Source organism: Perissodus microlepis, chromosome 1 (genome assembly GCF_051167445.1).
Source record: "Perissodus microlepis isolate ML-2025 ecotype Zambia chromosome 1, ASM5116744v1, whole genome shotgun sequence".
In the NCBI taxonomy this organism is placed as follows: domain Eukaryota; kingdom Metazoa; phylum Chordata; class Actinopteri; order Cichliformes; family Cichlidae; genus Perissodus; species Perissodus microlepis.
Genome location: NC_140461.1, coordinates 30527197 through 30554091, shown reverse-complemented (window position 1 = coordinate 30554091; position 26895 = coordinate 30527197). Strand labels below are relative to the sequence as shown.

The window sequence follows — 26895 nt, the reverse complement described above, 5'->3', positions numbered from 1 at the left end:
AACGACTATTGATACCTGTGTTCTGGTGTGACCACAATTACCTACACGTATAAAGAGAAGAACTTTTAAGGAGGGGTTGCATTTATAAAAAATTGTAATAAAACAGATTGGAACAGAAAGGCTTGTATCACTGGTTTATTTCAGAGGGAAGAGGTGCAAAGAAGATAACTGTTAAGCGCAGGATGAATACTGGAGTTCTTTAAAAGGGCTAACAGCTGGGTATGTATCCAGACAAGGTCCCGCAGTCTGTGTTTGCATTGCATGCAGTGCACTCACACTTCCTGGCCACAGGGTAGATGAAACCCCGTGGACATTGCTCTGTGTATTTCACCTCGTAGGACCACTCTCCGTTGCAGGTTTTCTGTTTGGGCCCGTCGTCAGTATGAACAAAGTTGGGATCCTACCAGCAGAGCAGAGGGATCAGACACATGGATATAAACGCAGTCAGTTCCATTTCTTTAAAGGGATTTCATTCCAACTTCATGAATCTGACAGCTTTTGACTTTTGCTGCCACTATTTAAGATTATTTATGGGGGAAAATGTAGCTTGTGAGACATTTAAAAACTCAAAACTACAAGATTTTAATCGGCAGTAATCTTTACTCACTTTGCAAGCATTTTAATAAATAAACATTTTCATTTTTTATATACTTGTACAAAGTTTGTATAATTTTGATGGTCATTGAATGTGTGCTTTAACCTTAAAGCTTGTATTATGTAATGATCTCTCATTATAGTATTTTTCTTTCTTTTCTGTTTTTATGGAGCAGTAGTATGTAGAGAGGGAAGGGCCAGGGAATGACACAAGAGATGGCTTGGGGAGGATCAAATGTGCGCCCCTGCAGTAGCCTTTAAGAGGTCTGCTATAAAGTTGTAAATGTGATTTATCTTTAAAGAAAACTTATAGCAATACATAATCTTACTGAACACTATAAAATTTTCAGATTGCAACTATTATTGTCACCCCCAGCCACTCAGGCTGGATGACTGCGAGGCTGGTTCTCGGTTCTGGAGGGTCCTTATTGTTAAAAGGGAGTTTTTCCTTCCCACTGTCACCTAGCGCTCATGGGAGGTTATGTGATTGGGCCTGATAGTGCCTTCACCTTACAATAAAACACATTTAGGTGACAGCTGTGGTGATTTGTATAAATCAAATTGAAATGAATGATTTCCTCAGGAGCACTGAGCTCAGCTTAACACATCACGTCTAAGCAGAATAAACGCACACGTCTCATCGGGAAAAACAGTGCACAAGTAGCACAAGTTAGATGAGACCGAGTCACTCTTCACCTTTTGGAAACACTGTCCTTCACAAATGGTGGTGTCGACGAACTCGGTGGTGCCGCAGGTGTCCACAGGGAGGCTGATGTTCTTTGGGCGACAGCCGGAGCTGCAGTCTTGCTCCGCCCCCGCCAGCACCAGCACTGCTGCCATGACAACCAGCTGCATCCTCTGCCGGATGCACTACACGCTGCTGCCACAAGAGGGGATCGGGTATCAAATGAGGCGCTTTGAGACAATGTCAGAAGTTTAGTGTTGATTAAAACGCGGCTGTGTCATTATACATGATTATATTATGGAGATGTGGATTAATGGCGTTATTTCCTCTACAGAAGAGTAATGTATACACTCAAATGTGTTGGTGTGCATTTACAGGAGTGGTGGCTGATTTAGTGTGCTGTAAAACAAAATGTATTCTGAAATGAAAAGCGGGAAATAATAGTCGAGATTATTATTTTTTTTTTATTTTTCAGAGTTGGATCTTATTTAACTGCACATTTTTATTCATCTTGTAGACTAGATCCTAAAAGAGTGGTTCACTTAAATTAAAGCCATCCAGCCATGTAAATATAGTCATAGCTTCTGTCTTTTCAGATTAAAAGACATCCATCTCTGAAATGTCTGTCTTCATCTCAAGGTAAAACGATAAATATTGTAAAACATGATTAAAACATGCATTCTTAATGGTATTAAAAAGATTACATTTCCAAAGCTCAGCACATTACTCAAGAACAATAGCATGTCTTTCTGTGGAGGAGCATTCCTGACTGCAAACAGATGACCTTTAATCTAATAAAATACAGATAAAGCATGATTACCTCAAGGCTCAGTGAGTTTTTCCACATCTCACACTGATATGTAATTTAAAGTATGCGGAAAAAGGGAAAGAAATATAAAATATATTTTAAAAAGCTTCCAAAGTTTCCAAAGCTAATAATGAATTTCCACTTTGAAAAACGTTTTTTAAATGCTAAGGCAATTATGGTTCGAGAAAGCTCAGAAGCAGTGCTTTAAATTAAATTATCAAATTAAATTTGACCTAAAACTACTATAGATACAAATGAATAACTGCAAAAAATAAAAATAAAAAAACAAAGGAAAATTGTGGTTTAGCATGAAAACAATGAAAAGATGACAACCTATATCTTTTATTAAAGCCAGATAGAAAATGAATTCTATTATTAAACAGCCTAACAAAGATGATAAAAGGATGATGCACATAATTTAATAAACCTCTTCTAATTAACCCCTTTCATGCACACGGCTGTTTCTTCAAACTAAACCCTTAAATGATATCATTTAAACTCTTTGATATGTAATATCACAAATTTTTTTTTCTGTTAAACCTCTTTCTAGAGGAAGAACTCAATCTGCCACATCCCCACAACTATGCTATAACCTCATTCTGTCTTTAACAGCAGATCTGTGACAACGTCTTCAGCAGCTTTCTTGTCATCTACATGAACAGGAAACATACCTGTAGAGCTCTGCTGATGCTTTGAACCTCTGCTGAGAGTCCTGTCCCTTCGTTCGCTTTCTAAACACCTGTAACAGCTTTCAACCTGCAGCTGTCTTTATTGCTTAAATAGCACCGCTCACAAATCTGTTTAATCCTATCAGCCTTGGCTGGGGTGATAGTTTTCCTACCTGTTTATACATAACAAGCAAATCCTCGTGTCTTTCCTTCAACACTGCAGGGACGTCCCATGGCTCGAGGCCTTTCCTCCTACAAACGAGGAGGAGTGGGGCGGTATCTTCAGAAATCTTGTTTAGGTTATGTGAGTGAAAGGCGCAGATGGACACCAGAATTATAAAAATAAAACTGCCCCCACAGTGAGATGGCAAACATAGATATGAGATGCACTAATTAATTTGTGTGCTCCATCTCCATTACTCCATTGTGTCATTTCTTCTTTTTCCACTGTGTCAACAGCGCTGACACATATTGTTGTATTTATAGATTTATTAGACCACCTGCCATGAAAACAAGAAAACACAAACAATTTAGACATCTGTCAAAAACTTGTTTAAAACGATAAATTATATTTGTTATTTGTGAGCCAAATAACAAACTGAATTCATGTTTTTATACCCAAATTTGGGGCGGCACGCCGGACTTCTCTGAGGAGTCAGGAATTAATCGAGCGTTACATTCAACCAGGAAAACTATATTTTCTGTTTACGAGTGTAAATAAATAACCGATTTGACATCTTAATCCAAAAATAAAATAATGTTGTTTATTTATTTTTTGTTAAACAGTAAATTTGAAAATTCATGGGAAAAAAAAATTTGCATTAAAAATATAAAGTGCTTGAGCACACAGGTGGATTAACCATTACAGAAACTTACAGAAACCAGTACTTATCAGCAATGTTAACTTAGGGCAGCATACGCTTTACACTGGATGATGGTCTCTTAAATTTATTAAGCACTGTGTGTACAGGCCAGCTATTATCCAATATGTAACATACAAGTAAAAGTAAGTAAAGTATTTTTCTTGTCATGATCTGAACAACGATATGTCACTGTCTGTGAATACAGGAAGTCTAATCAGCAAAAAATATTTGCTCTAAATGAATTGCGATTTTAGGACTGTTCCTGTTCCTTCACATCATTTTATCTCAATGAGGTAAAATTTCATTTTCTCTTGGACCCAGTGATAGAAGGCAAATTAAAGAAACAGCACTTCCACAATGAGCTATTTTCTTTCAGGTAAAAAGGTTTATTGTCTGTCTGGTGTAGCAGACATTCTGACTCACAGCAGACACTCATTAGTGTATTAAAGAAGGCTGCATTATCTCAGGGGAAAGCCATTGCTGTTGGTAAGTGTCCTGTATGTGTTAGCTCAAGGCAGGTACTTAAAAAAGTAAACTGCTAAAAACAAATGAATTTGTTTTGTTGATTTGCATAAAAACGTAGAGGAGGACTATATTGTGGTGCTCAGTGCCTAGAATTACTGTTAATGTGAGATGCTTTATTATAAAAGGATAATTTGAATGCTTAGCATACGGCATAGCTGAGCAACTGCTACAGAAACACTCTTGTATCCCTCGCCTCTGTGATCATCTTCATCCAGATGTACATCTTCAGTGCCCTGTGTTGTCCTTGGTTACATTATGCTTGTTAAAATTTAAAAGATTTTATTTTTTCGGTTGTTTTTTTGTGCATTATTAGGATCCACATTAGCATCAGTGTTAGTTACTCTTGATGATGTCCTCCATTCATACATACGCATAGAATCAACATTCACAAACACATAAACATAAGTAAAAAAGCAAATCTTTACAGATATTATTTTGATTCATAAATAAATCTTATTTCCTCTATAATGTCGTCTCATCCATTTTCTTAAAAGCTTCTGCTATTCAAGGTTTCAGGGGTAACTGGATCCATTCACATTCACACAAGGTTAGTTATTAACGTGCCGCTGTGTGATTTGGATGACTCGCTATGAAAGATTCCTGATCCTAAGCCTCATGTACCTATTTAAATCTTAGAAATCTCTGAAGCATTCAAAAATTTGCCATTTGGCACCGTGAGCCTGTGGGCTGTAGGTACATCGTAAAGTTTTAAAAACTGAGTTTAAAACCGTGCTGCAAATTTTATTTTAATAATAAAGGGCCATTGAGGCAGATTATGACCACTGATTGTTTTAGGGGTTGTTTATATTAAATAAAATATTTTAAAAATTTTGTTAAAAACAACATTCTTAATAAACGTAGCAGGATCTATGACTTAGAAGCAGTATTGTAATGTAATCACCTAACAAGTGGATGCAACTCTTTGAGTAAGTATAAGTATTTTTGCACTCGGGTACAGCTTTAGATTTTATAGAGCACATACAGATTCCAAGACTGCTCCTGTGAATCTTTGAGAAATTCAGTGTTCTGCTGCTGCACTCGGTAAAAGTTAGCACTGCACCACAATCTGGACAAGCTGCAGTGACAGTAGAATTTAACTACCTGGGCAGCAGCCACCACAGTTCACCCAACTGCTGCTCCATCTGCCCTTGCAGCCACTAGGGAATCAGGTTTCCCGGGCATCCTGCTAAAGTGCCGTACCTGCTTAATAAGGCTGCAAGGACTTTTATTGAGTCAACCCCATCCTCTGAGGTGCTACTTCTTTTTAGGAAATTTTGGCAGAAATGCATCATGTTTTTTGCGCATTTTGCCCTGAATGAACACTAGGCAGATTTGATTAATCTTATATTTAGAGCAAAACGGATCATTAGTCATTTTCTGAGGAAAAAAATGGTATAACAGATGGTAGTTCCTCTTAAAAAAAAGCACATCTGCTCTGAAAATTGATTAATTAATTGCGGTGCTGAAATTTTATCATCCATCCGTGCATTCTGTCGATATGCTGGCTATCTGGATAGAGAAGGTATGACTTTGAAATTCATGTCTGCATCACAGTCTGAAAATCAGCCCATATGCTCTGCAGCAAGCTAAAAGAAAACACCAGCAAAGAATTGCTGAAATTAGCAGGATGTTTCCAAGAGAAAACACCTTTTTTTCCCCCTTCCTACAGCCATGAGAAGAAGTCCTGCCCTGTCACATCAGGGTCCACTGGGAATCAATTGGGCAATGATGAACTGTTCCCGGACCCGTGATGATATTCTGCTTCATAACTCGAAGCACTGCTATATAAAATGGGCTCCTTTGGGTGTAAAAGCTCATAGCTCTAGATGAAGCCACATATATAACAGCTCCAAGTCATACATCTTGCTGACATCACAGATTTCATCCACGGGTCATTGGTTTTAAGCTTAGGAACAGAGTCCTATTGCTTTCTCTCTTTTCTTTTTATCAGTGCAGCATAAACACTGCCATAACCGCATCAACACCCTGCACAAACATGCTCAGTCACACCTCGCCCCTGTCCTCTGCTGCTCCGTCTGCTAATGCATGAAACACAAGCAGACTTCTTTAAACTCGTTTTGTCGCATGCAAACCCCCCTCAAAAAAACAACAACAACAAAAAAGACTCAGCAGTGCCCTGAACGTACTGCATCACCCCACACTCACGCTCTCTCCCGCCTTCCACCTGGTCTAAACAAACGCCTCCACAGCACTGCCAAGGACAAGACTTTTGTTTGGTGACTGCGCTGGATATTTCTGCGTGCAGGTCGAGTGTGGAAGTAGGTGGTAGGTGTGCTTATGTGTATCGACCGCTGATGATTTTTTGCTGACTTCTGTTGTCTACCTTTTCTCCTTTACATTTTAATATTCAGTCTCATTTCATTATTTGACTTATTTTAAGCAAATGTAAATGTCTTCTTTTATTGGTTATAAAGTCCTTAAAAACAGCTAAAGATCTAAAATACTGCTCAACAAAAAATTAAAGGAACACTCGGAAAGCAAATCAGATACAAATGGGGAAAAAATCATGCTGATATCCCTGCTGTGATGGACTGAGTAATGTGTTAAGAAGAAAAGAATGGCACACGATTTGATGGAAATTACAATCATCCAGCTATAGAGGGCTGAATTCAAAGACACCCACAAAGTCAATATTAAAAATGATGCAGCAGGTTAGTCCAGTTTGCCAAAATATTACAACTCAGAATGGTGCTCAGTAGTTTGTATGGTCCCCACATGCTTGTATGCATATCTAACAGCGTTGGGGGATGCTCTAATGAGACGTTGGATGGTAGAGGGATCTCCTCCCAGACGTACCAGGGGATCACTGAGTTCCTGGACCTTTTGAGGTGCAACACATACATAGATAGATAGATTGTCAATTAAGCAGATATAAGGCCTGGAGTTGATTCGAGGTGTGGTGCTTGCATTTGGAAGATCTTGCTGTGAGCAGACAACATGCGGTGAAAGGAGCTCTCCATGCAGGTGAAACAAGCCATCCTTAAACTGCAAAAACTGGAAAAATCCATCAGAGAAATTGCTGCAATATTAGGAGTGACAAAATCTACAGGTAAACTGGTGAACTCAGCAACGCAAAAAGACCTGGACGTCCACGGAAGACGACAGTGGTGGATGATCGCAGCGTCATTTCCCCCTTCACAACAGACAACACTCTCTGGGAGGTAGATGCATCAATATCCAAGTGTACCATGAAGAGAAGACTGCATGAAAGTAAAGAGGGTTCACTGCAAGGTGCAAACTAGTCATAACCCTCAAGAATAGAAAGGCTAGACTAGACTATGCTAAAAAAGCCGACACAGTTCTAGAAAAAACATTCTTTGAACAGATGAAACCAAGATCAACCTCTACCAGAATGATGGCAAGAAAAAAGTATGATGACGGTGTGAAACTGCTCATGATCCAACACATACCACATCATCTGTAAAACACAGTGGAGGCAGTGTGATGACTTGGGCGTGCATGGTTGGCTGTGGCACTGGGACACTAGTGTTTGTTGATGATATGACACAGGACCAAAGCAGCCGAATTAATTCTGAGGTGTTCAGAGACATAGTGTCCGCGCAAATCCAGCTAAATGCAGTCAAATTGATTAGGCGGCGTTTAATAATATAGATGGACAATGACCGCAAACATACAGCCAAAGCAACCCAGATGTTTATTAAAACAAAGAAGTGGAATATTCTTTATTGACCATCTGATCTTAACCCAACTGAGCATGAATTTCACTTGTTGAAGACTAAACTTTCGACAGAAAGGGTCACGGCTAAGGGGATGAGCTGTGTGGAGAAAATAAATGAGGATCCAAGCGCAGGCACTCGCTGAGATGTGAAGGTGGTTTATTGTAAAATAAAGCACAAGGTGAAAAATGGCAAAACGGAACAAAAACTAATCATAGTGGGTCAAACTAAACTACTAAACAGCAAACATGAACACGAACATGTAGGAGGATGAACGGTGGCATAAGAAGGTGGACGGCAGGGAAAACACACGGAGATTCGCAGTAGATTCACAGACAGACCAGCGACTAATACATACAGAAGAACACAAGGAGATCACACACAGGTGGGGAACACAGGTGGAAGTAATTGACAAGACGAGACAGAGGAAGCAAAACTGAATACAATCACATGAGACACGGACCTTCACAATAAAACAGGAAACAAGAAACAATTCACAAGGACGCTGACTTGACGCTGAACTAAACCTGCACTAAACACGAGACACAAAACCTAGGAACTAAACCCTTAAGCAGAATAAACTGAAGCAGACTAAATAATAATAATAATCATCAAAGCCCGACAAGAGATCAAGAATATAACCCAAAATACAAAATCAAACCAAAGCACAAGAAACTCAAAATGCTGGGTCAAAATGACCCAGAACCATGACAGAAAGGACCACAAACAAACAACTAAAAACCCTGCAGTAAACACCTGGCAGAGCATTAAAATGGAGGAAATCCCTGTCCAAATATTTACGGACCTAACTGTATGTTAAACCTCTTAAATGCTGAAAATCTGGGCTTGAATAATGTGTTGTTTGTTTGATTTAAAGTGCACAGTGCTGGTGTACAGAAGCAAAATTACAAAATATGCATCACTGTCCAAAAACATACCGAGATATCTATGATACAGCGCTGAGTTTTATTACATACGGACAAGCTGTAAAGGTTATCATTGCTTCCTGTACTGCATTTTAAAGTTAAGTAAGTAAAGTTGTAATTCTGCATGATGGCTTGATTGATTGTGTCTCATGCATAGAGAGTTTGACATTTCCCTCGTCTTTTTATGAATTTGGAGTGCTGGATGTTTTTCACCGGGTATGCTTCGTGAGAGGCAGAAGGGTTTTTGATGAGCTCTGGCACTGGTTCAAAGTGCAACTAAACTTGAGTTTAATAAGGCACCTTGCATCCCCACTCTATCACCTCTTATTATTACTGACCTCACAACTCCCTCTGGTGCTGACTGAGGTGGATACTCGGTGAATAAGAGCAGGGGTTGAGGGGAGCATGATGTCTCCGTGTGCGGTGGGTGGAAAGGAGCTTACATGTGGTACAGACTAGAAAAGACCTCCACTTAAGTCTTAGTTAAGTATCTGAGAAGTACAGAGAAGGAGAGAAGACTGTGAAGATGAGGCTCTTTAAAGAAGCAGTGAGTGAGATTTGCACTGTCAGCAGCATTGATTACTTCACAAGCACAAGCATACGCATTGGGTTTTACATTTCGTTTCATATTCTCTGGTATCAAAATGTAGCACAATGGCCGTATGAAAGAGTTAAGAAGGAGACTGCACAAGCAACCAAAAATATCCCAACAGGAATATTAGAAGTAGAGATTTGGGAAATACCTTAGGGGATTATTAGGATTCCTCAGAGGAATATTGTATCTGGAATAACAGGCTGTCCGTGTCCTAATTAGTGCTTTTGTTTCAGATGTATACTTTGAATCAAATGTACTGAACTCAATGGGCTATAGCTACTGATTGCTTTGTAGCCCAGCACTAGGCCTGCAGCAGTACCTGCAGAAAAACTAATTATGTGTGCAATCAAACCTGGGAGGTTTCAAAGGTGCAGTGAGTAAGACCTGAGTGTAAAATGATCCACATAAATCTGCGGCAGCAATAGGGTGAATAATCAATAACACTGACTCAACAGTTACCTCACCAGGTGCTGTGATGTCTGGTATTTAAAGTTACGGCAGTTGTTATCCCAAAAGACGTGTCTATGGACACCTTTGACCCGTTAACAGAAGGCTGACAGCACAAACAAGCTGAAAGTATTGCCAAGCAATGATGAAATTACAGAATATGATATGTTTGTGAACTGCATTTGTCCCCTACTTGTTTTGGTCAGTTGCATCCTTGAGCACACTAATCATCACATTGCCTATTGTGTGTTTCATGCACCAAATCTGTCTTCTTTTGCTTGGAGTATCATCATTTTCACAAAGTCTTACAGCCGTATGCAAATAAGAGCTAATGTGGCCACATTAATGAAAAATCCTTGTGCTATTCATTATACCCACTTGTCTGTGGTTTTCAGTACTCATTACTCAAAAAAGTAATGCATTCCTAATCGCCTAGTCAATAGTAATGCATTGTTTGACTAATTAATACCCTAACACAGTAATTTGTTAGCCTGCTTGTTGTATTGCACTCTCCATTCTTTCTCCTGCAGGCTAGTTTCGGCTGAGAAGATGACCTCTAATTACACAGTATATGAATTGTTGTGCAGTCGCTTTAAAGAATATATAACAAATTAGACAAGAAAGGCCCTGAAATATTTTGTCTTTCTGTCTTTCTTGGAAGGGTTACTGTTTACACTGTTGACACTATGTCAACACTGCTAGTGCTAGTTTCAATCAGGTTTGTGTCTGGACTTTGACCAGCTCATTGCATCACCTTGTTTTTTTTATTTTTCAGCCATTCTGTTGCAGATTTGCTGTTGAGATTGGGATCATTGTCCTGCTTTGGGCTGATATTGGTCAAGCTTTGGCTGTCGAATGGCTTCACATTAGACTCTAGAATACTTTAACAAACAGAGTTCATAGTTGACTAGGTGACCAAATCTACTGTTGTGAACTTTAACATTTAATAATGCACAAATTTGAATGATTCAGACCCACAAAGAGCCAAAACCTGCTGTTTGTATAGAGGTGCTCACACTTGCTCATGACTGGTTAATCCAGTGCATTTGATGAGCAGCATATTGCTACTATTGACCATCTTAATTCCTATGGAAGCATTAAGGGTGTGTGTAGTTTTTCACTGGACTGCATAGACTCCTGTGAATGCGTTCTCATGACTGTATATTGACCAGACTCTGGTGATTAATGAGATACATCCCAGTTACATGCCAAGAATTTTATCCCTTGAACCATGTTTTAAATCTCTTTTTTTATCACTTATGACAAGCCTTACTGATGTAAACAAACTTTGAAAAAGCAATAAGAAAGTGTTTTCTGCGTAAACTTCAAAGACTCCAGCTCTATAAATCAATTTAAGAGTGAGCGTGTTTGAAATTTTCTTTCTTTTAGTTTAGAAGTTAGCACTTGTTTGGCTGCACATGTAGATTTGATTCATGTCTTACTTGATGTTTCTGTACACTGCAGTGTTTTATACTGCCCAGGATTAATTACAACTATGGCAGACAAGAACGTTGGATTATGTCACGCTGTTGAAGCTCAGTAACAAAATAACTTATTGAGACCCAGAAAAAAGTTGACCCCAAGTTGCTCTCTGATGCATCTGTTCGAAGGTGAAGGGGAGTCATGCTCGGTGCTGTCAGGAGATGAGGTAGAGGAGGGACAGACATTATGGTTTTTAAGTTGCAGGACTTGATTTCCCTACAACAAACTGCAGTAACGGATCATCTGGTACGCTAGAGTTACATGTGAATTATCTACTCATCTACACAGGCCTTCCACGATCTCGGCAGAATGAGGCCAACAGAGCACATGGTTTTTTTTTTAATGACATCTTTATGGCCACATAGGAAAGTTGACTGAAAGGTTTTGGGTTTTTTTTTGGCAGATATTATGTTTCTGTTGCTAAAAATCAAATTGTTTTCTAAATTTGAGAGTATTAACTGGGTTGAAATTGGCTCTTTTTTTTTTTTTTTAGCATGGAATATGAAACAGGTCAATGTGGCCATAAACACCAAGACAGGTGGTTCCCTGTTTACATCAAACAGAAAATAGGCACTACCAAAACATCAGAGCCACGCCAGCCAGAGAAAGGTGGAGCATTAACATCAAAAACATTCTTCTGCATATCCATGTTGATGGCATGACTCAGATAACATAGGATGCAAATGTACTTCCCTAGTTATAGTGAATTCAATAAGTCGAGACAGATTCATCAAAAGTAGGCAGTCCATCAAAGCGACAAATGATATATTAATAAATAAATTATTTTGAAAACAACAATTTGTTGTAATGTGTTTCTTTCAACCACAGTGGTTAAAAATCTCAGTATCAAAACAATTTCTTGTTTGGGCCTCAGGAGGAAGAAAAACATCAAGATCATTTCTTACTTTGAACGACTGCCTAATCTTAACCTCCTAAGAGCCAAACTCTTCCACTGCATGCATTTTTAACTTCTCTTTGATATTTGGGCATATTGGGGCCCGATAAATGTATAAACAAAGAAAAACCATATTTTTTTTTTTTTACCTTATTTTTGTTTTAATGAAAAATCAGAGCCACATATGAGGATATTTGTTTAAAATTTTGATAGAACAGTAGCAGTATAATGTCCTCGTAAGTGGATATCAGGCCGTTGAAAAGCAAAATTGAGTATTTTGGTCTAAATAACCCAAAATGTGATGTCCACATATGTGGACGCCAGGTCCTAGGAGGTTAAAGAATCTGTCTTGACTTATTTAACTGGCTATAAATGGGACCCAGTATATCTGAGTCCTGAAGGTATCATGCCATGAATGAACACCTATTTACTGTTCAAAGTAGGGTTCAAACTGGATTCTCAATGGCATGTCCTCCACTGAGCGTTCACCTTCCTGCTCTGTCTGGTCCTCCTCCACCTCATCACCGGACAGCACAAAGTCTGACTCCCCTTCTACAATTCTGAGTAAAGTCCTTTCTGCCTCAATCTTTCCTTTGCTTCTTGAAGTGTGGCTATAGGTTGAAAACAGGAATGAGTAAGTCCTCCTGTCCACTACACAGAACACTGTCTGTGTAATGGACAGTATTCACAGTTCTTTGCATTTTCCACAGTTTGTCATGTTACAGCCTTATTCCCAAATGGATTCAATTCATTTCTCACCTCAAAATTCTACATGCGATACCCCATAATGACCAAATGAAAAAAGTTTGCTTGAAATTCTTGCAAATTTAGTAAAAAAATTATATGAGCAATGGCCATCATTTTGAAAAGAAAGCCCACGTGGAAACTTGAAACCCTGAGATGTCTCCTTGGCAGTACAGTAAGACTCAAATAGATTGCATGAATTGTGCTCGTGGAGGTCTCAGACTCGTGTCCCCCCAACAGAGGACAAGAATGAATCGCTGGGTCATAGGAGGTTAATGAACACTTTGCATTCTGTTTCGAGTGCTCTCCTAATCAAATATCAGAGGGAGGGCAGGCACAGTGAACATGAATTATTTGTTTTTGTGGCCTCTGTGAACATTTTTTGTTGTTGTTGCATGAGCTAACCTTTTTTCCTGTGATAATATTAACAAAAACAATGTTAAACGATTGTTAGGTGAAGTGAAATTGTATGAAAAGTATTTCCAGTGCTTAAAATTCACACTTTTTAAAGTTACAATATATGGACGTATGTAAATAAGTGATGTATGCATTTTCTGATTTAATATGAGAAAATAAACAACAACAACAACAACAGAAAAAACACCGATAAATTTTTTAGGAAAGTGGTTGGTGACTGCAAAATGCATAGTTAAAATGTTAGGTTAATGCATTACTTTTTTTAAATGGTGGGGAGACACAAACACACCGGTTGCTACCCAGCAGTGACAATGAAGGGCAGATGAAGCTCGGGTGAGAGACTGCAGCACGGTGCGCAGTGACCGGCTGCAGCCACTGGGGGAGGACCGAGCACCGCCTGCACGAGCTGCGGTACACGAGCGACTTTCTCACTGAGACTCTCCATCATCACACAGACACACACACACACACACACACACACACACACACACACACACAATGGGAGGGATCCAGGAGTATAGGTAGGGATACGGTGGCAGACAGACAGATGTGCGATGCTCAGACTTAAACCATGAAGCCATTCCCCCTCGCCCGTGCGAAGGTAAACTTTTACCCACCCTCGTATCTTGTCTTCGCGTGGAGCTGTCATTGATGCCAACTCGCTACGCGCACACCTGCTACTTCCTCCTCTTCTTCTCATTCTTTTTTTCTCCTCTGGAGGGGGTAACATTATTGCTCTCGGCATACCAGAAGCGATGCAGCAGAAACGGAGGCTGAAGTGGCGATAGATCCTGTTGAATTGAGACAAGACGTCGAGACGCAGCCAAAAAAAGTGCCCTCTCCAGAGTGCGTCAGAGCACGGATGTGTGTACTGGATGTGGATATGGTCGCTGCGTGGATACAGCGAGGGATTTTGCGGCGTTACCCTCCAAAATCATAACGGGGATTTCAGCGAGAGTGAACAACTGCATCCTCACCTAGCCTCCTTCCCCTGCTTCCTCCATCAGATTGGTTTGTGAAGAGGGGTGGCGGGGGAGGGGGGGGGGGGGGGACTGAGGCGATGTCGTTTTGGCCCCCTTTCAGATGTAAGTATGGATGTTAGAATAAAGGGAGGATACTTTAATGCGTAAATTGTATTGTAACCATAAATGTCTTCCATATTCCTTTGTGTTCACTCCATAGTAATAATGATGGTGATGATAATAAGAATGATGTATTTTGATTGTGTATTCGATAAAACAACACACATCGATATGAAGGTTTTGGTTTTATTTGCCTAAACCAACTGCTGTTTCCTCCTCTCTTCTTGTTCTCGCAGCTCCTGAGAGCGTCAGATGAATAAAGTCATTCAAATTCACCGGAGCTGTATAAAATAACGGAGATCTCTCTTCCTCTCTCTCTCTTTTTTAAACTCGTCCTAAAATGGCAACCACGAGTGACCAGGGAGGATCAAAAGACGCATTCGGGCGCAAGCCCGCCTCGCGGAGAAATTAACCACCTGATGGGCACCGGAGGAACCGAGGAGAGACTGTTTAGGTGTCGCTTGTTGACTTGGTGATTTACAATGCTGAGCAAATAAGGGGCGCTGCAAGTTTGACCGAGCGTCTGCGTAACAGGCTATGCCACCGGCCTTTACATCTGATCTTTTTCCTTCTTTCTTCTTCTTCTTTTTTTTGGATATGGTAATGATGTCATGAAATACCGGAGGAGGGGGGGGGCTGTACCTAAACTGGAAGAGATGGCAATCAGTATCATGTAAGTAGGATACATGGGATTCGCTCAGCATGGACCCATTTGAGGTGTGTTTGCTATTCTGACTTTCTCGCATTCACGACTGATTGGTCGAGAGGCTTCATGCCTCATTTTGTCTCCCTGAGCGCGCTGAGCTGCAACTTTTGTCCTCTGGTCTGCGTCCACATCACAGCGCGCGAGCGCTTACTGTAAGCGTCCGCGGACAGAAGCGCTCACTGACTTAAAATGGAGTTTGCCATGGTGGGCGCGGACGGTGGGTGCAACAGCCACCTGCCTTACGGATATGCCCAGGCTCGCGCGCGGGAGAGGGAGCGCGAGAGGGAGCGCCAGGCTGCCCACACCAGAGCGGCGGCCGCAGCGGCTGCTGCCGAAGGTGGAACGTGCACGGAAGGAGGTGGAGGAGGAGGAGGAGGTAGCTGCGGTGGCGTCGGAGGGTCCACCTCCAACACCTCCTCGAGCGCTCATCTCCTTAACAACCGCCAGCATCAGTCTCGCGCCGCCTCCTCCGCGAACGCCAACATCAGCAGCGGCGGTACCGCCTCGCGCCCCTCCCCCTCCTCCTTCACCTCCACCACCACCACCTCCACCTCCTCCTCGCAGCAGAACCAGCAGGAGCCCGAGCAGCAGCAGAGATTTGTCCGAGAGCGGAAAAAGCAGCGCGGCGTCGGACGCTGGAGACGGAACCGGGGCACTCTCGGTGGGGACCTGCGCCACTCCGAGCTGGCTCTGCTCGGATCCGAGGAGGACATCATGATAGAGGAGGAAGAGGCCGAAGGAGCCGAGGAAGAGGAGGAGGAGGAGGGGGGCGGGGGCGACCGGGGGAGCAAAAGGTCGAGTTTTTTGTGCAACATGGATGATGAGGAGGAGACCGTGTCGATCACCGACAGGCGGCCCCAGTCCGGATACGAAAACGTTTACAGCGAGTGCGGCTGCTGCGAGAGAGTTGTCATCAACGTGTCGGGTCTGAAGTTTGAAACTCAGCTCAAGACGCTCACTCAGTTCCCGGACACGCTCCTGGGAGATCCGGACAAGAGGATCAGGTACTTCGACCCGCTGAGGAACGAATACTTCTTCGACCGGAACCGACCGAGTTTTGACGCCATTCTTTACTACTACCAGTCAGGCGGGCGCTTAAAAAGACCAGTCAACGTCCCATTTGACATATTTTCCGAGGAGGTCAAGTTTTATGAACTCGGGGAGGAGGCGATACTAAAGTTTCGGGAGGACGAGGGCTTCGTCAAAGAGGAGGAGAAACCTCTGCCGGAGGATGAGTTCAAGCGCCAGATTTGGCTGCTCTTTGAGTATCCGGAGAGCTCGAGCCCTGCCAGGGGGATCGCGGTCGTGTCCGTCCTTGTTATTGTCATTTCTATTGTGATTTTCTGCCTGGAGACGCTGCCGGAGTTCAGGGATGACAAAGAGTATCTACAGCCACGAAACAACTCCTCTCAAGCCGATCACGGATTTACTCCTTTTAACGACCCCTTTTTCGTCGTGGAAACGGTCTGCATCATCTGGTTCTCGTTTGAGATTATAGTTCGCTTCTTTGCCAGTCCGAGCAAAACTCACTTCTTTAAAAACATTATGAACTCCATAGACATTGTTTCCATTTTGCCTTATTTCATTACTCTCGGCACGGACCTGGCGCAGCATCAGGGCAACGGACAGCACGCGATGAGTTTCGCCATCCTGAGAATAATCCGCCTCGTCAGGGTGTTTCGCATCTTCAAGCTGTCCAGGCACTCTAAGGGGCTGCAGATCCTGGGTCACACCCTGCGCGCCAGCATGAGGGAGCTGGCCCTCCTCATTTTCTTCCTGGTCATAGGTGTCATCCTGTTCTCCAGCGCGGTGTACTTCGCCGAGGCGGATGAACCCACCTCGCAGTTTACGAGCATCCCGGACGCGTTTTGGTGGGCTGTAGTGACCATGACCACAGTGGGTTACGGAGACATGAAGCCCATCACTGTGGGTGGGAAGATAGTGGGCTCCCTCTGCGCGATCGCGGGCGTGTTAACCATTGCGCTCCCGGTCCCGGTCATAGTGTCCAACTTCAACTACTTTTATCACAGGGAGACCGATAACGAGGACCAGTCGCCGGTGGTGGAGAGCATGCCCCCGGGCTGCCCGTACTTCCCTGACTTTCTAAGAAAATTCAAAGGCTCGCCCTCTGGCTCCTCGCTCGGTGACAAAGCGGAGTATATGGAAATGGAGGAGGGGGTGACGGAGTCGCTTTGCGGGCTGGACAAGAGCCCCAGTAAAGGAAACGGCACAGACATAAGCAGAAAAAACAGTACTAACTCAAAATCCATTCAGACTGACGTGTGATTACAATTAGAGTTTATTATTATTAATTATTTTTCCTGAAGAAGAAGAACACGCCCTATAAAGATAATTTTGAACATCATTTCTGCCCAACAGCAGGTGACCCCCTCCCGCCCTCACTTCCCCAACACAAGTTTGAAACACGCCTCACACACACACACACACACACACACACACACACACACACACACACACACACACACACACACACACACACACATTCATGCCACTGATTGGCAGGCTGTGTTGCTTCATCTCTCTCTTTCTCCTGTTTTTAACCATCGCGCACTTCTCTAACAGCAGCCTTTCCCTCAAACCCTCTTCACCACACACCAGTCTATTTGTTCATCTAAGCTGTGCGGGCTTCCAAATCTGACATCAAATTGAAATTCTAGTAAAGACAGGCTATGCATTCGCACTTTATGAGTTTCATCTGTCAATAACAGATATAGGGATGATCGTTTTTGCTGTTATGCAATAAAGTTCAAAATCTGTTTGCACTAATGTAGATTTTTTTTTTTGCGCTGGGTTTTGGCAGATTTGTATTCAGAGACAGAAGCTGTAGGCCATGAAAGTGGCGCGTATTTAGTAATCCTCTGACCACTTCGCTAAAGAATGTTTGAACAACTTCCTCACAGAGAGCAGACTAAGGATATTAATAATCCCCTTTATATGCTGCCAGTAAAACTAAAGGAAAAAGAAAAAATTGGAAACGAAAATACGGATAAGTCTTTTGTAACTGTTCCAGTATTTAACATTAAAGAAAAGCTAACTGATAAGACAGCATTTAGTAAACCAGGGCTACAGTTATTTCTATGACACCTACACAACTATGTTTTTCCACAACAGGCCAAAAGAAAAAAAAAAGCCTTGTATTGCTGACCCACTGCGAGAGCTAAGCACAGGAATCATCAGTTTATAAAATGGCTGGAGAAATGACTCGCCCCAGGTTTTGTATGGACATGCTTGTTGGAACCTCAGCGACAGCAGTTTTCCCGTTTCATTTAAACCACCTCAAAATGACAATATCCCTTTACAAGGAGGCAGATGGAAAGTTAAAGCAAAAATGACTCATCGTGGAAACTCATTGGAAGGGAGCTTGCGAGCAATTTTCTCTCCTGTCTGCTGGACTTCGTGCACAATTCCTTTCCCCCCCACCCCGCCTCACCCCCCAAGAGGACTGCGATTATCTGCGAGCTCGGAGGATCGTCATGATGTGGATGTCTTCCAAGGTATGTGGCCCACAGCTTGTGTGTGAAAATGATTATTTTTTTAAAAAAAACAACAACCTTGTAATGATCAAAACAGCGCCAGTCACATGTTTTTAATGGAAAATATATGCCACTAAACAAGGTCCCATCTCGAGAAAAACACTTTCATTCCGAGCACGACACCCTCAGTTTTATTTTCAAACACTCCTGTGTTACTTTGACAACAGAACCACGCGTGAATGCGCGTGCGTAAAGCCCTGTAGACGCTGGAGGAATGTGGCGCACATTTTTCCAGTCTTCATGTGGCCAGTTGATGTTTCTGCTGTACAACATTTAAGCTGTGTTCAAGTGTCATATGCAAAACCAATAACTGCAAAACTAATAAGGTGACATAAGTCAGATTGCTGTGAATTTGTGCCAAATATTTGGAAAGATCTAACACCAGGAACTGTGTTTCTGCTAAACTAAATTCTAAGTATGATGGCAAAGTGCTGCAGAATTTACTCCCTGCTTTGCTGCACATCAAAAGATCATTTTACTTGTTTACTTGTTCTGTTTTGTTATATACTGAATTATAAAAACTGCTGTTTTTATAATTCCAAATGCTTTAGCTAAAGATTTTTTTAAAATCCAGTTTTCGCTTTTCAGATGAGGAAAAAAACAAGAAATAAGTTCCTCACTTGAATGTGAGGGTGCTTGTGTGTGTGCGTGCTTGTGTGTGTGTGTGTGTGTGTGTGTGTGTGTGTGTGTCTGGCACTAGACGGATGTTTTTACAACCATCTGCTGAAGGAGGAAAGTTTCTCTGAGTGCTTACACTAAATCTTAGTTTAGGACATGGATGCACAAGCAGGACTGTGTGACATCAAATAGTCTGAGAGCCAGTCAAAGTTAAATATGCCATTTACACAAGTGGGATGTGGAAACTAAAAGCTTCCAATGCACAAGAAATAAGTCAAACTTAGAGAAGTAAGAGGCATCCTGTGCCAAGCAGTTGAACTTTTCAAATAAGCAATCAAAGCAGAGTACTACAAGTTTTAAAGCACGTCTTTGTGTTTAAAATTTGAAGGGATTTACCGCGTATGTATACATTAGGCACATTAGGCCTTTGTTTCCAATAGAGAAGTAGTGCAGTAAGAACAAATAACAAAAAACTGTTTAAACTCTAAAAACTGTGTTGCATGCTGGGAAAAGTCAAGAAAACAAAAGTTGATTGTCTCAAGACTTTTCAGTCTTCTGAATACTTACAGAATGCATCAAAAGATGCTATGACATCAACGCTCAGTTCCCATCTTAAGTCAAATCTCAATGCGTCTGTATTCATAAAATCGAACCAGACACCTCGCCACTCACTCACTGTCATTGCTTCTCAGCGTTCCTCTGCACGCTAACACTGCATCAGCATGTGATAATTTATCTCACGGAGCGCTTTCTATCCTCAGAGGAACTCTTCACGCGAGATATTCTCAACACCTGCACCCACAGCATCACAGCACACTCTTGGCACAGGGCCATCTCCTCTTGATACCTCACACTTTGCACTTACATAATGTGGCTTATGGCAAGAGGCAAAATCCAAAACATTTTTTATGCAAAGTGTGTGGGTCAGGCATATTTTAAGGCTTGTAGCTGCTGAGTTGACTGCAACGGCGTGTGTCATCCTGAGCCATGGAAGCTCAGCGACTCGTACTGTTCATAGAGTGCTTTTGCCACGTACTGGGGGAGTCTTTGTAGTGCAGATTTAAACCATATGGCTGGGCCATGTGACCAAGTGAGTTATTTATGGTTGTTTTTCAAAAGGTATTGCTTTATGTACCACTTTTTATTGTACCAAAGAACATAAAAGGGAGGAGCACATAATGTCAGATTTGGTTATGTAAGAACAGGAAGTACAGATGAGGTGAGGTTATCAACTCAAAGTTTTCCATTTTTGGCAATCAGAGAATAGTTTGAGTAATCTCATCTGCATCAGATTTTTCCAGTGTCATTGCTTCTGTTATAAAGGGGTGCGTTTTGCTTTTCTTATCTATTATATGAATAGATGGATTTTAAAGTTAATTATTTGACTGAATCCAACAGCTTTACTGATGATAGAACTAATAATAGCCCAACACGTGTAAGAGGTGCTAATACAGCCATACTACTATACCACTGCCGATGGAGTGCTTGTTGATAAATGTTGTCTACATTGCTCCTGTGTACTACACTGTACAAACAACAGTGAACCGCAGCGTTTCAGTCTAGTGGTCACATTTTTGCTGTACAGAGCCAAAGCCGGGCAAACGCGCATGGCTGCCAAGTAGGATCTCTGAATCTTGCTCACTTTTTGAAGTTCATTACAAATGCGCTTGTTGATGTGCAGCTCTAAAACACAAAGGATGAGGTGGTTTTTTTATGCAACCTTAATGTTGCATAACCTAATGTAATAGTTTGGACTCAAACTATTACTTTATTGGAGATTATGTATCTGAATTTCAGGAGCAGGACCACGCCTCCAATCACGCTCCTTCCGGCTGCTATCTATATAGGTTCCCCTAGTTCTGCAATCTGTTCATTCTTGTGTACATGCCCCACCCTCCCTGCCTCCTTCTTCTCCATTCGTCAACTTCTTCACTCCTATTTAGTACATGAGGATCTGCCAGGCTGCCAAACCGCAGCTCAATTCATGTCAAAGTATTCACTTTTACCTACTAAAACGCTGACCAACTCAAAATGAGGACGTGGACCCAGCTAGTGAATTATTTTTAAAAAGACAACATCAGAGCAAAGTATAGTTATTGCCGTCAAAAGTGAAAAAGAAAGAAATTACAACATCCAAATTTAGCACAGCAGGGTGGCACGGTGGTGTGGTGGTTATCACCGCTGCCTCGTAACGAGAACAATATATGCTCAGTTGCAACAACTTGCCAGGTTCTGTCTATGGCTTTCACGGTCATTACGCCATCTCGTGAGCATTAGTGGTTGTCTGTCTCTCTGTGATAGTATGGTGACCTGTCCAGTGTGCTTCTTAAACCTTTCTGCTCACACATACAGGAGAACTGAGCGAGGGCTATGTTCCTATTTAGAAATAGTCTGGTTTTTAAGATGGAATTCTCTTATATGTTTTATGCATTAGAAAATTGTTGTTTTTTTGGTGCTGCTAGAGCTGACGTGGTTAAGCTAGCAACAATGAGCAATGAGCTGCAGGGGCCGGGGTTCGAGTCTTCTCCGATCGTTTCCTGCGTGTCATTGCCCCTGCTTTCTCCGCTCTTCCTTGTCAACTGCCCCTCCTCTCCATCCAAAAATGTTTGCACCCAATAGTTTTCAGAAACAATGAAAACATTGCAAATGCATTTAGGTATGGTGTGTGGCCTTTCTTCTGTGGGAAATCTAACCCAGTGGTTAGCTCGTCCATGATGTCTGTGTAGGTTTTCAGTCATCCAGCCCATGGTTAAGAATAATCGATTGGTACTCAGTCTTTTGGGGTTTTTTTTGGAATAGCTGTCGCACGGGTTTCTGTTTTAAATGATCTGTTGATTTTAGCTCCTCACACCTTTGAGTCCATTGTCTACATTTTGTGTGAGAGTTGACTCCTCTGTGCTGAAACAACCTGCTCTGCATAACAGAAGCCAAATTGTGCTGACAACCATAGGTCAAAGTCACGGCTGACCCCTGTGACAAATGGCTCATTTAGCTGTTTGGAAAATGACTTCTACCTGCAGCCAAGACATCCATCCATCTTCTACATCTGCTTATACCCACTCAGGGTCACAGAGGGCTGGAGTCTATCCCAGAATACACTGGGCAAGAGGCAGGGAACATATCAAAGATAGTCAATGACAGACCGATAAAACATATTCAGACTGAGCGCTTGACAGTCTACTTACAATGAAGACCAAACTATGTTCAGTGACAAAGCAAATATTACATATATTTATATTTAAATTATGTTTATTTATTTAAATATATTTAATTGTTCCTCTTTTAATTGTATAATAAATAGGCAAAAGGTTCAAAAATATTTATTGACCTTAAATGGGACTTATCTTTTCCATCTCCATTTTCTATTCTTGGACTCTACTAGAGATGTTTGAATTTTAGGATGTTAAGTTTCAGGACCTAATCTGCAGTGACTCAGTCTTTTACTTTGAAAACTTATCAGATACTCTATATTAGCAGTAAAGCATGTCAAGTGGAATAAAAAGCATTGAGTAGTGGGTGGTATCAAGCCCTTCAGATCACCTGCATATGAAACAAAATATTTTAGTGTGAATAGCAGGTGGGCGGGGTATCTTTCTGTGACATCATGAAGGTCTAGGAGTAGAAAAAAAACAGTGTTTAGAGCAGCCTGAAACCTGAGCTTTCAGCTTATATGATGCTATTTTAATACCTTAACTAAGCAATGATGTTATTATGACTTATAATTGGCATATAACCTACAAACTAATGTTTATTCTGGGAACAGTAGCTTGATTACACAGCCATTCAAACTATGTGTCCTGAATTTATGTAATGCCTTTGGCACAGAAGAAGGCCGTGAAACAGATGCAGCCAAGTTTATCTCTGATTGTGAGTATGACATCAGAAATTATGGAAATGAATAAAGTAGGAACTGATGGTGAAATTTAATATCTGCTTAATATTTGGTTGTATTGTAATAGCTTTTTGCATTTATAAAAGGAAGTTTGTTTTTAGTAGTTGATTCGACCTCGGCTTAGCCTGAAGGTGGGTGGAACTATGCTGGGGGCTACATGAAACTGCCATACTTAGCGTGGCATGCAATGATTTTACTAGTCGGCACTAGTCTCAGTCCTCATTTCACTTCAGTTTTATATTTGTGCATTGCTGGCATCCAAGCTTTAATTGGTCTTCGTTCGTTTCCCCTTGTTGCCAATGCAAAGCTGCCTTTTCTCACCAGTTCACTCCACTTGCCGATCAAAGGAATGGACCTGCCATGATTTTGTCATGTGTCGCTAACACATTTGAGTGCTTGTATTTTCATGCTTTCATGCACAGTGGTCAAAAAGTCATCTTTTCCTGTAATTTGATTACCAACAAGCGACCTAAACAAGCCCTTTTTATGTTTTGTATTTGCCACTTATGTGAGAATGGTGACTTCTGTGTGAAGAAGTGCATTCCCTTAGCATCACCGTGTAAAGTGGGATGCCCTAGCAGAGATGGGAAGCTGTCAAATAAATAATATCTACTTGCCCACACAATCACTTGAGGACATGTCTTATCAGCCAAAATAAGTGAAACAAACCGTGATGTGTACAATTTTCAGTGTATGTCATTTCCTTTAAAAAAGGTAACCAAATATTTGGAATTTGAAGAGTAAAAGCTCTTATTCTTCTCACAGTTTCCACATTATCCACTTGCACATTTCTTTTTTGAAATAAATGCAGTGACTTTGTGAAAAAAAATCATTAATGTGTCAAAATATCGTAGACCGGAACAACACAATAGTGACTTCTTGTTTGAGAAAGGAATCCTTAATTTGCTGTTTTAAGTAATTATGGGAAATAATCTTCTCATAGACCAGCCATCATGCCTCAATGATAAAATCTTTTCCGTTGAAGTATCCAGAGCAACAAGAAGAGCAAACAACCAAACAACAGAGTGGAATTTCATGAGGCTGGAATGCTTCTCCATTCTTCTGTCTTGCCAATATATTAATCAGGCCTGATAAAAGGCTGTCAGCCGGCTGCGTTGCCAACGTGCACAATAGACGATCCCAGCTGTTGTCACTGTGCGAGTATTTGTGATAATTGTTGTTCTTTTGTTAAAAAAGAATTCAATCTATGTTCCTGTAAAATCATTAGTAAATAGTTCAAAAAATGCAGGAGTGATTAATCACTTTAAACTCAGGAAGGCTGTTAACAAGGTATTGCTGAGCTGCCGTCCAAATCAATTGGTCAGAGAAAATTGAGAGACAGACAGCCGACAGAGAAAGGATTAGAAAAGAAGTGCTCCGTTAATCAAGCAAAGAAGCCTGATTAGCATTTCTGGGTTAGTTTACCTGCTGTTAAGAACACCTCCCCCAAACAAACCTTATCCAGTCATAGCCTAACAACCAGAGATGGCAGTAATGCGCTACTGTAATCTGATTACTTTTTTTCAAGTAACGAGTAAAGTAAGGGATTACTATTGCAAAAAGTAATTAGATTACTGTTACTTTCTGGTAAGCATGCTGCGTAACTGCGTTACTAAACCGCGATTTTGTTTGTGATAGTGTCTCGTGACAATGAAGTACGAGTGTGCGACGCCTGTGGCAGCAACAGACGTGTGCAGATCAACAATGGATAATATGGAGTGCGTGGGAAGAAAACTTCTTTTTAAAGCGAAAAAAAACCCCTAAACTTCCAAGCAAGCACCGAGTGCGCTACGACGTAATGAGAAACTCACAGAGAAACTCGCGGATTCTTCAACTCACCGCTGCGGCACACCTGCACCAGGGCAAACCTCCGCCTACCCAACTCCTGCTTTACAGGTGAAAATAGAGCAAAAGGACCACTAGTCTTTGACTTTATTTATTTTCTGCTGTGTTTTACTTGGATCTATTTGAAAGAGTGAGTGTAAACACAAAAATTATTTTATTTTATGTGCTGGAATGTGCAGAAAATAGGTTTAAATATTAAACAAATTTCTTCCAGTCAGAGAATGTTGCATATAATTAAATTTTTGCTTGATGCATAAAGTTAAAAGATTAAAACTAATAAAACAAGTTTTAAAAGGAGACTTTTCCATTTGATTACATTTTGTATGATGGATTATGCAGAAAAAGTAGAATTGGGCTGAAAGAGCTATCGCTTTATCACCTATTCAGGTTGTAAATTGTGTTTTTAAAAAGTAACTAAGTAATTAATTACTTTTGAAAATAAGTAATCAGTAAAGTAACGGGATTACTTTTTTGGGGAAGTAATCAGTAATTAGTTTTGATTACTTTTTTCAAGTAACTTGACCAACACTGTTAGCGTCTGCTGTACACTCTGCGTGGGAAGAAAACTTCTTTCTACATTGAAAAATTAAACTTCAAATTTGAGCAAGCACCTAGCAAGCCGCCACGGGAATGTGAAATTCACAGAGAAATCCCCGGATCCCCCCATTGACGTGATCACTGTGGCATCGGCCCACCACTCCTGCTAAACATGTGAAAATAGATTTAAGAGTGACAGGACTCAGTGCAGCTGAGTCTTTGATTTTATTTATTTTTTGCTGTGTTTTACTTGCGTCTATTTGAAAGAGTGAATGTAAACACAAAAATATTTTATTTTATATGCTGGAGTATGCAGAAAATAGGTTTAAATGTTAAACAAATTTCTTCAAGTCAAAGACCGTTGTATATAATTAAATTTTTGCTTGATGCAATGTGCATAAAATTAAAACATTAAAACTAATAAAACAAGTTTTAAAAACAGACCTTTTCATTTGATTATATGATGGATTATGCAGGAAAAGTAGAATTGGGCTGAAAGGTCTATTGCTTTATTATATTTTCAGATTGTGTATCATGTTTTTAAAAAGTAACTAAATAGCTAAGTAATAAAGTAATTAATTACTTTTGAAAATAAGTAATCAGTAAAATAACAGGATTACTTTCTTGGAGAAGTAATCAGTTATTAGTAACTAATTACTTTTTTCCAGTAATTTGACCGACACTGTTAGAAACTAGCATGGCAAGTCTGTGAAGTTTTGGAAATAAAGGCCCAGAGTGATGATGTCTATGGTGATGGTATCCCAGAGAGTAAAAACAAAACAAAACAAATCTTAATTATTAAAACAGTTTTTATATGAATAACAAGTTAGTTTGCCCAACTAACTTTAACCCAGTGGTGTCAACCATACATCACATGATCTGGCAAAAGGTCAAATTGAGCCCAGTGGACAGCTTTACAAATGGTGGGTATGTTCTGGCATGATTTCTGAATGATCCTTACAGGTTCGTGTTGAGTCATTATGAATGGATTAAAATTATACCCTTCTTAGTGAAAAAGATTACATGCCGTGTTCCATATCACACCAAGGCTGGAGTCACGGTAGGTGGAAAACGGTGTTGGGAGACCAGCACAAAGTTACTGTGCATATGTGAAATAATAATAAGCACTCACAGTTATTTTCTGGCTTCAAAGTGACTTTGGTGTATCAACATGGTGATAAAATGCCAATAACACAAAATCAGTCTGCTATCAGTTTTTGATTTAATGGGGTCAAGTTGGCAATTCCATGCAGTCTGTTTGTGATACTATGGCTATGAACTGGGATAAATTGTTGAAAATCACAAACCTGCTGC

At 40.9% G+C, this 26895-nt stretch overlaps 3 protein-coding genes across 6 annotated transcripts in view; 2 read left to right on the top strand and 1 right to left on the bottom strand.

Annotated features, from left to right (window-relative positions):
• Positions 1 to 122: 122 nt before the first annotated feature.
• LOC146394069 (gonadotropin subunit beta-1-like) lies at positions 123 to 14345 on the bottom strand. 3 transcript variants are annotated; one of them, XM_084946990.1, is made up of 3 exons: positions 2759 to 14345; positions 1291 to 1474; positions 123 to 400 (listed from the first exon to the last, which is right to left on the bottom strand). In XM_084946990.1, exons 2-3 carry the CDS (start codon positions 1447 to 1449, stop codon positions 209 to 211), a joined length of 351 nt encoding a protein of 116 aa, XP_084803116.1. In that variant the 5' UTR covers positions 1450 to 1474; positions 2759 to 14345; the 3' UTR covers positions 123 to 208. The 3 variants fall into 3 exon arrangements, with proteins under 3 accessions (XP_084803116.1, XP_084803272.1, XP_084803190.1); XM_084947146.1 differs by having other exon boundaries at positions 13965 to 14345; XM_084947064.1 differs by having other exon boundaries at positions 1291 to 1471; positions 13965 to 14345.
• A 41-nt stretch (positions 14346 to 14386) lies between these two features.
• kcna4 (potassium voltage-gated channel, shaker-related subfamily, member 4) overlaps positions 14387 to 26895 on the top strand; it is a 62114-nt gene continuing 49605 nt past the window's right edge. The window contains exons 1-2 of one of the 2 annotated variants that reach the window (XM_084946299.1): positions 14387 to 14432; positions 14666 to 18650. In XM_084946299.1, the coding sequence (XP_084802425.1) occupies positions 15325 to 17421 (2097 nt within the window). In that variant the 5' untranslated portion in view covers positions 14387 to 14432; positions 14666 to 15324 and the 3' untranslated portion in view covers positions 17422 to 18650. The remainder of the gene's footprint in view (positions 14433 to 14665; positions 18651 to 26895) is intronic. The other variant, XM_084946390.1, reaches the window with a different exon arrangement.
• The window catches only part of LOC146394066 (transmembrane protein 138-like), a 136846-nt gene continuing 128510 nt past the window's right edge, over positions 18560 to 26895 (top strand). Inside the window, exon 1 of the mRNA XM_084946624.1 lies at positions 18560 to 18650. The gene's annotated coding sequence lies outside the window, so the exon portion shown is untranslated. The remainder of the gene's footprint in view (positions 18651 to 26895) is intronic.

Bases quoted from the DNA above. Each gene is read 5' to 3' on its own strand.
- LOC146394069 (XM_084946990.1), bottom strand. From the start codon at position 1,449: ATGCAGCTGGTTGTCATGGCAGCAGTGCTGGTGCTGGCGGGGGCGGAG. The intron at 401-1,290 runs GTGAAGAGTGAC...CTCTGCTGGTAG, and splicing joins AAGGACAGTGTTTCCAAAAG to GATCCCAACTTTGTTCATAC.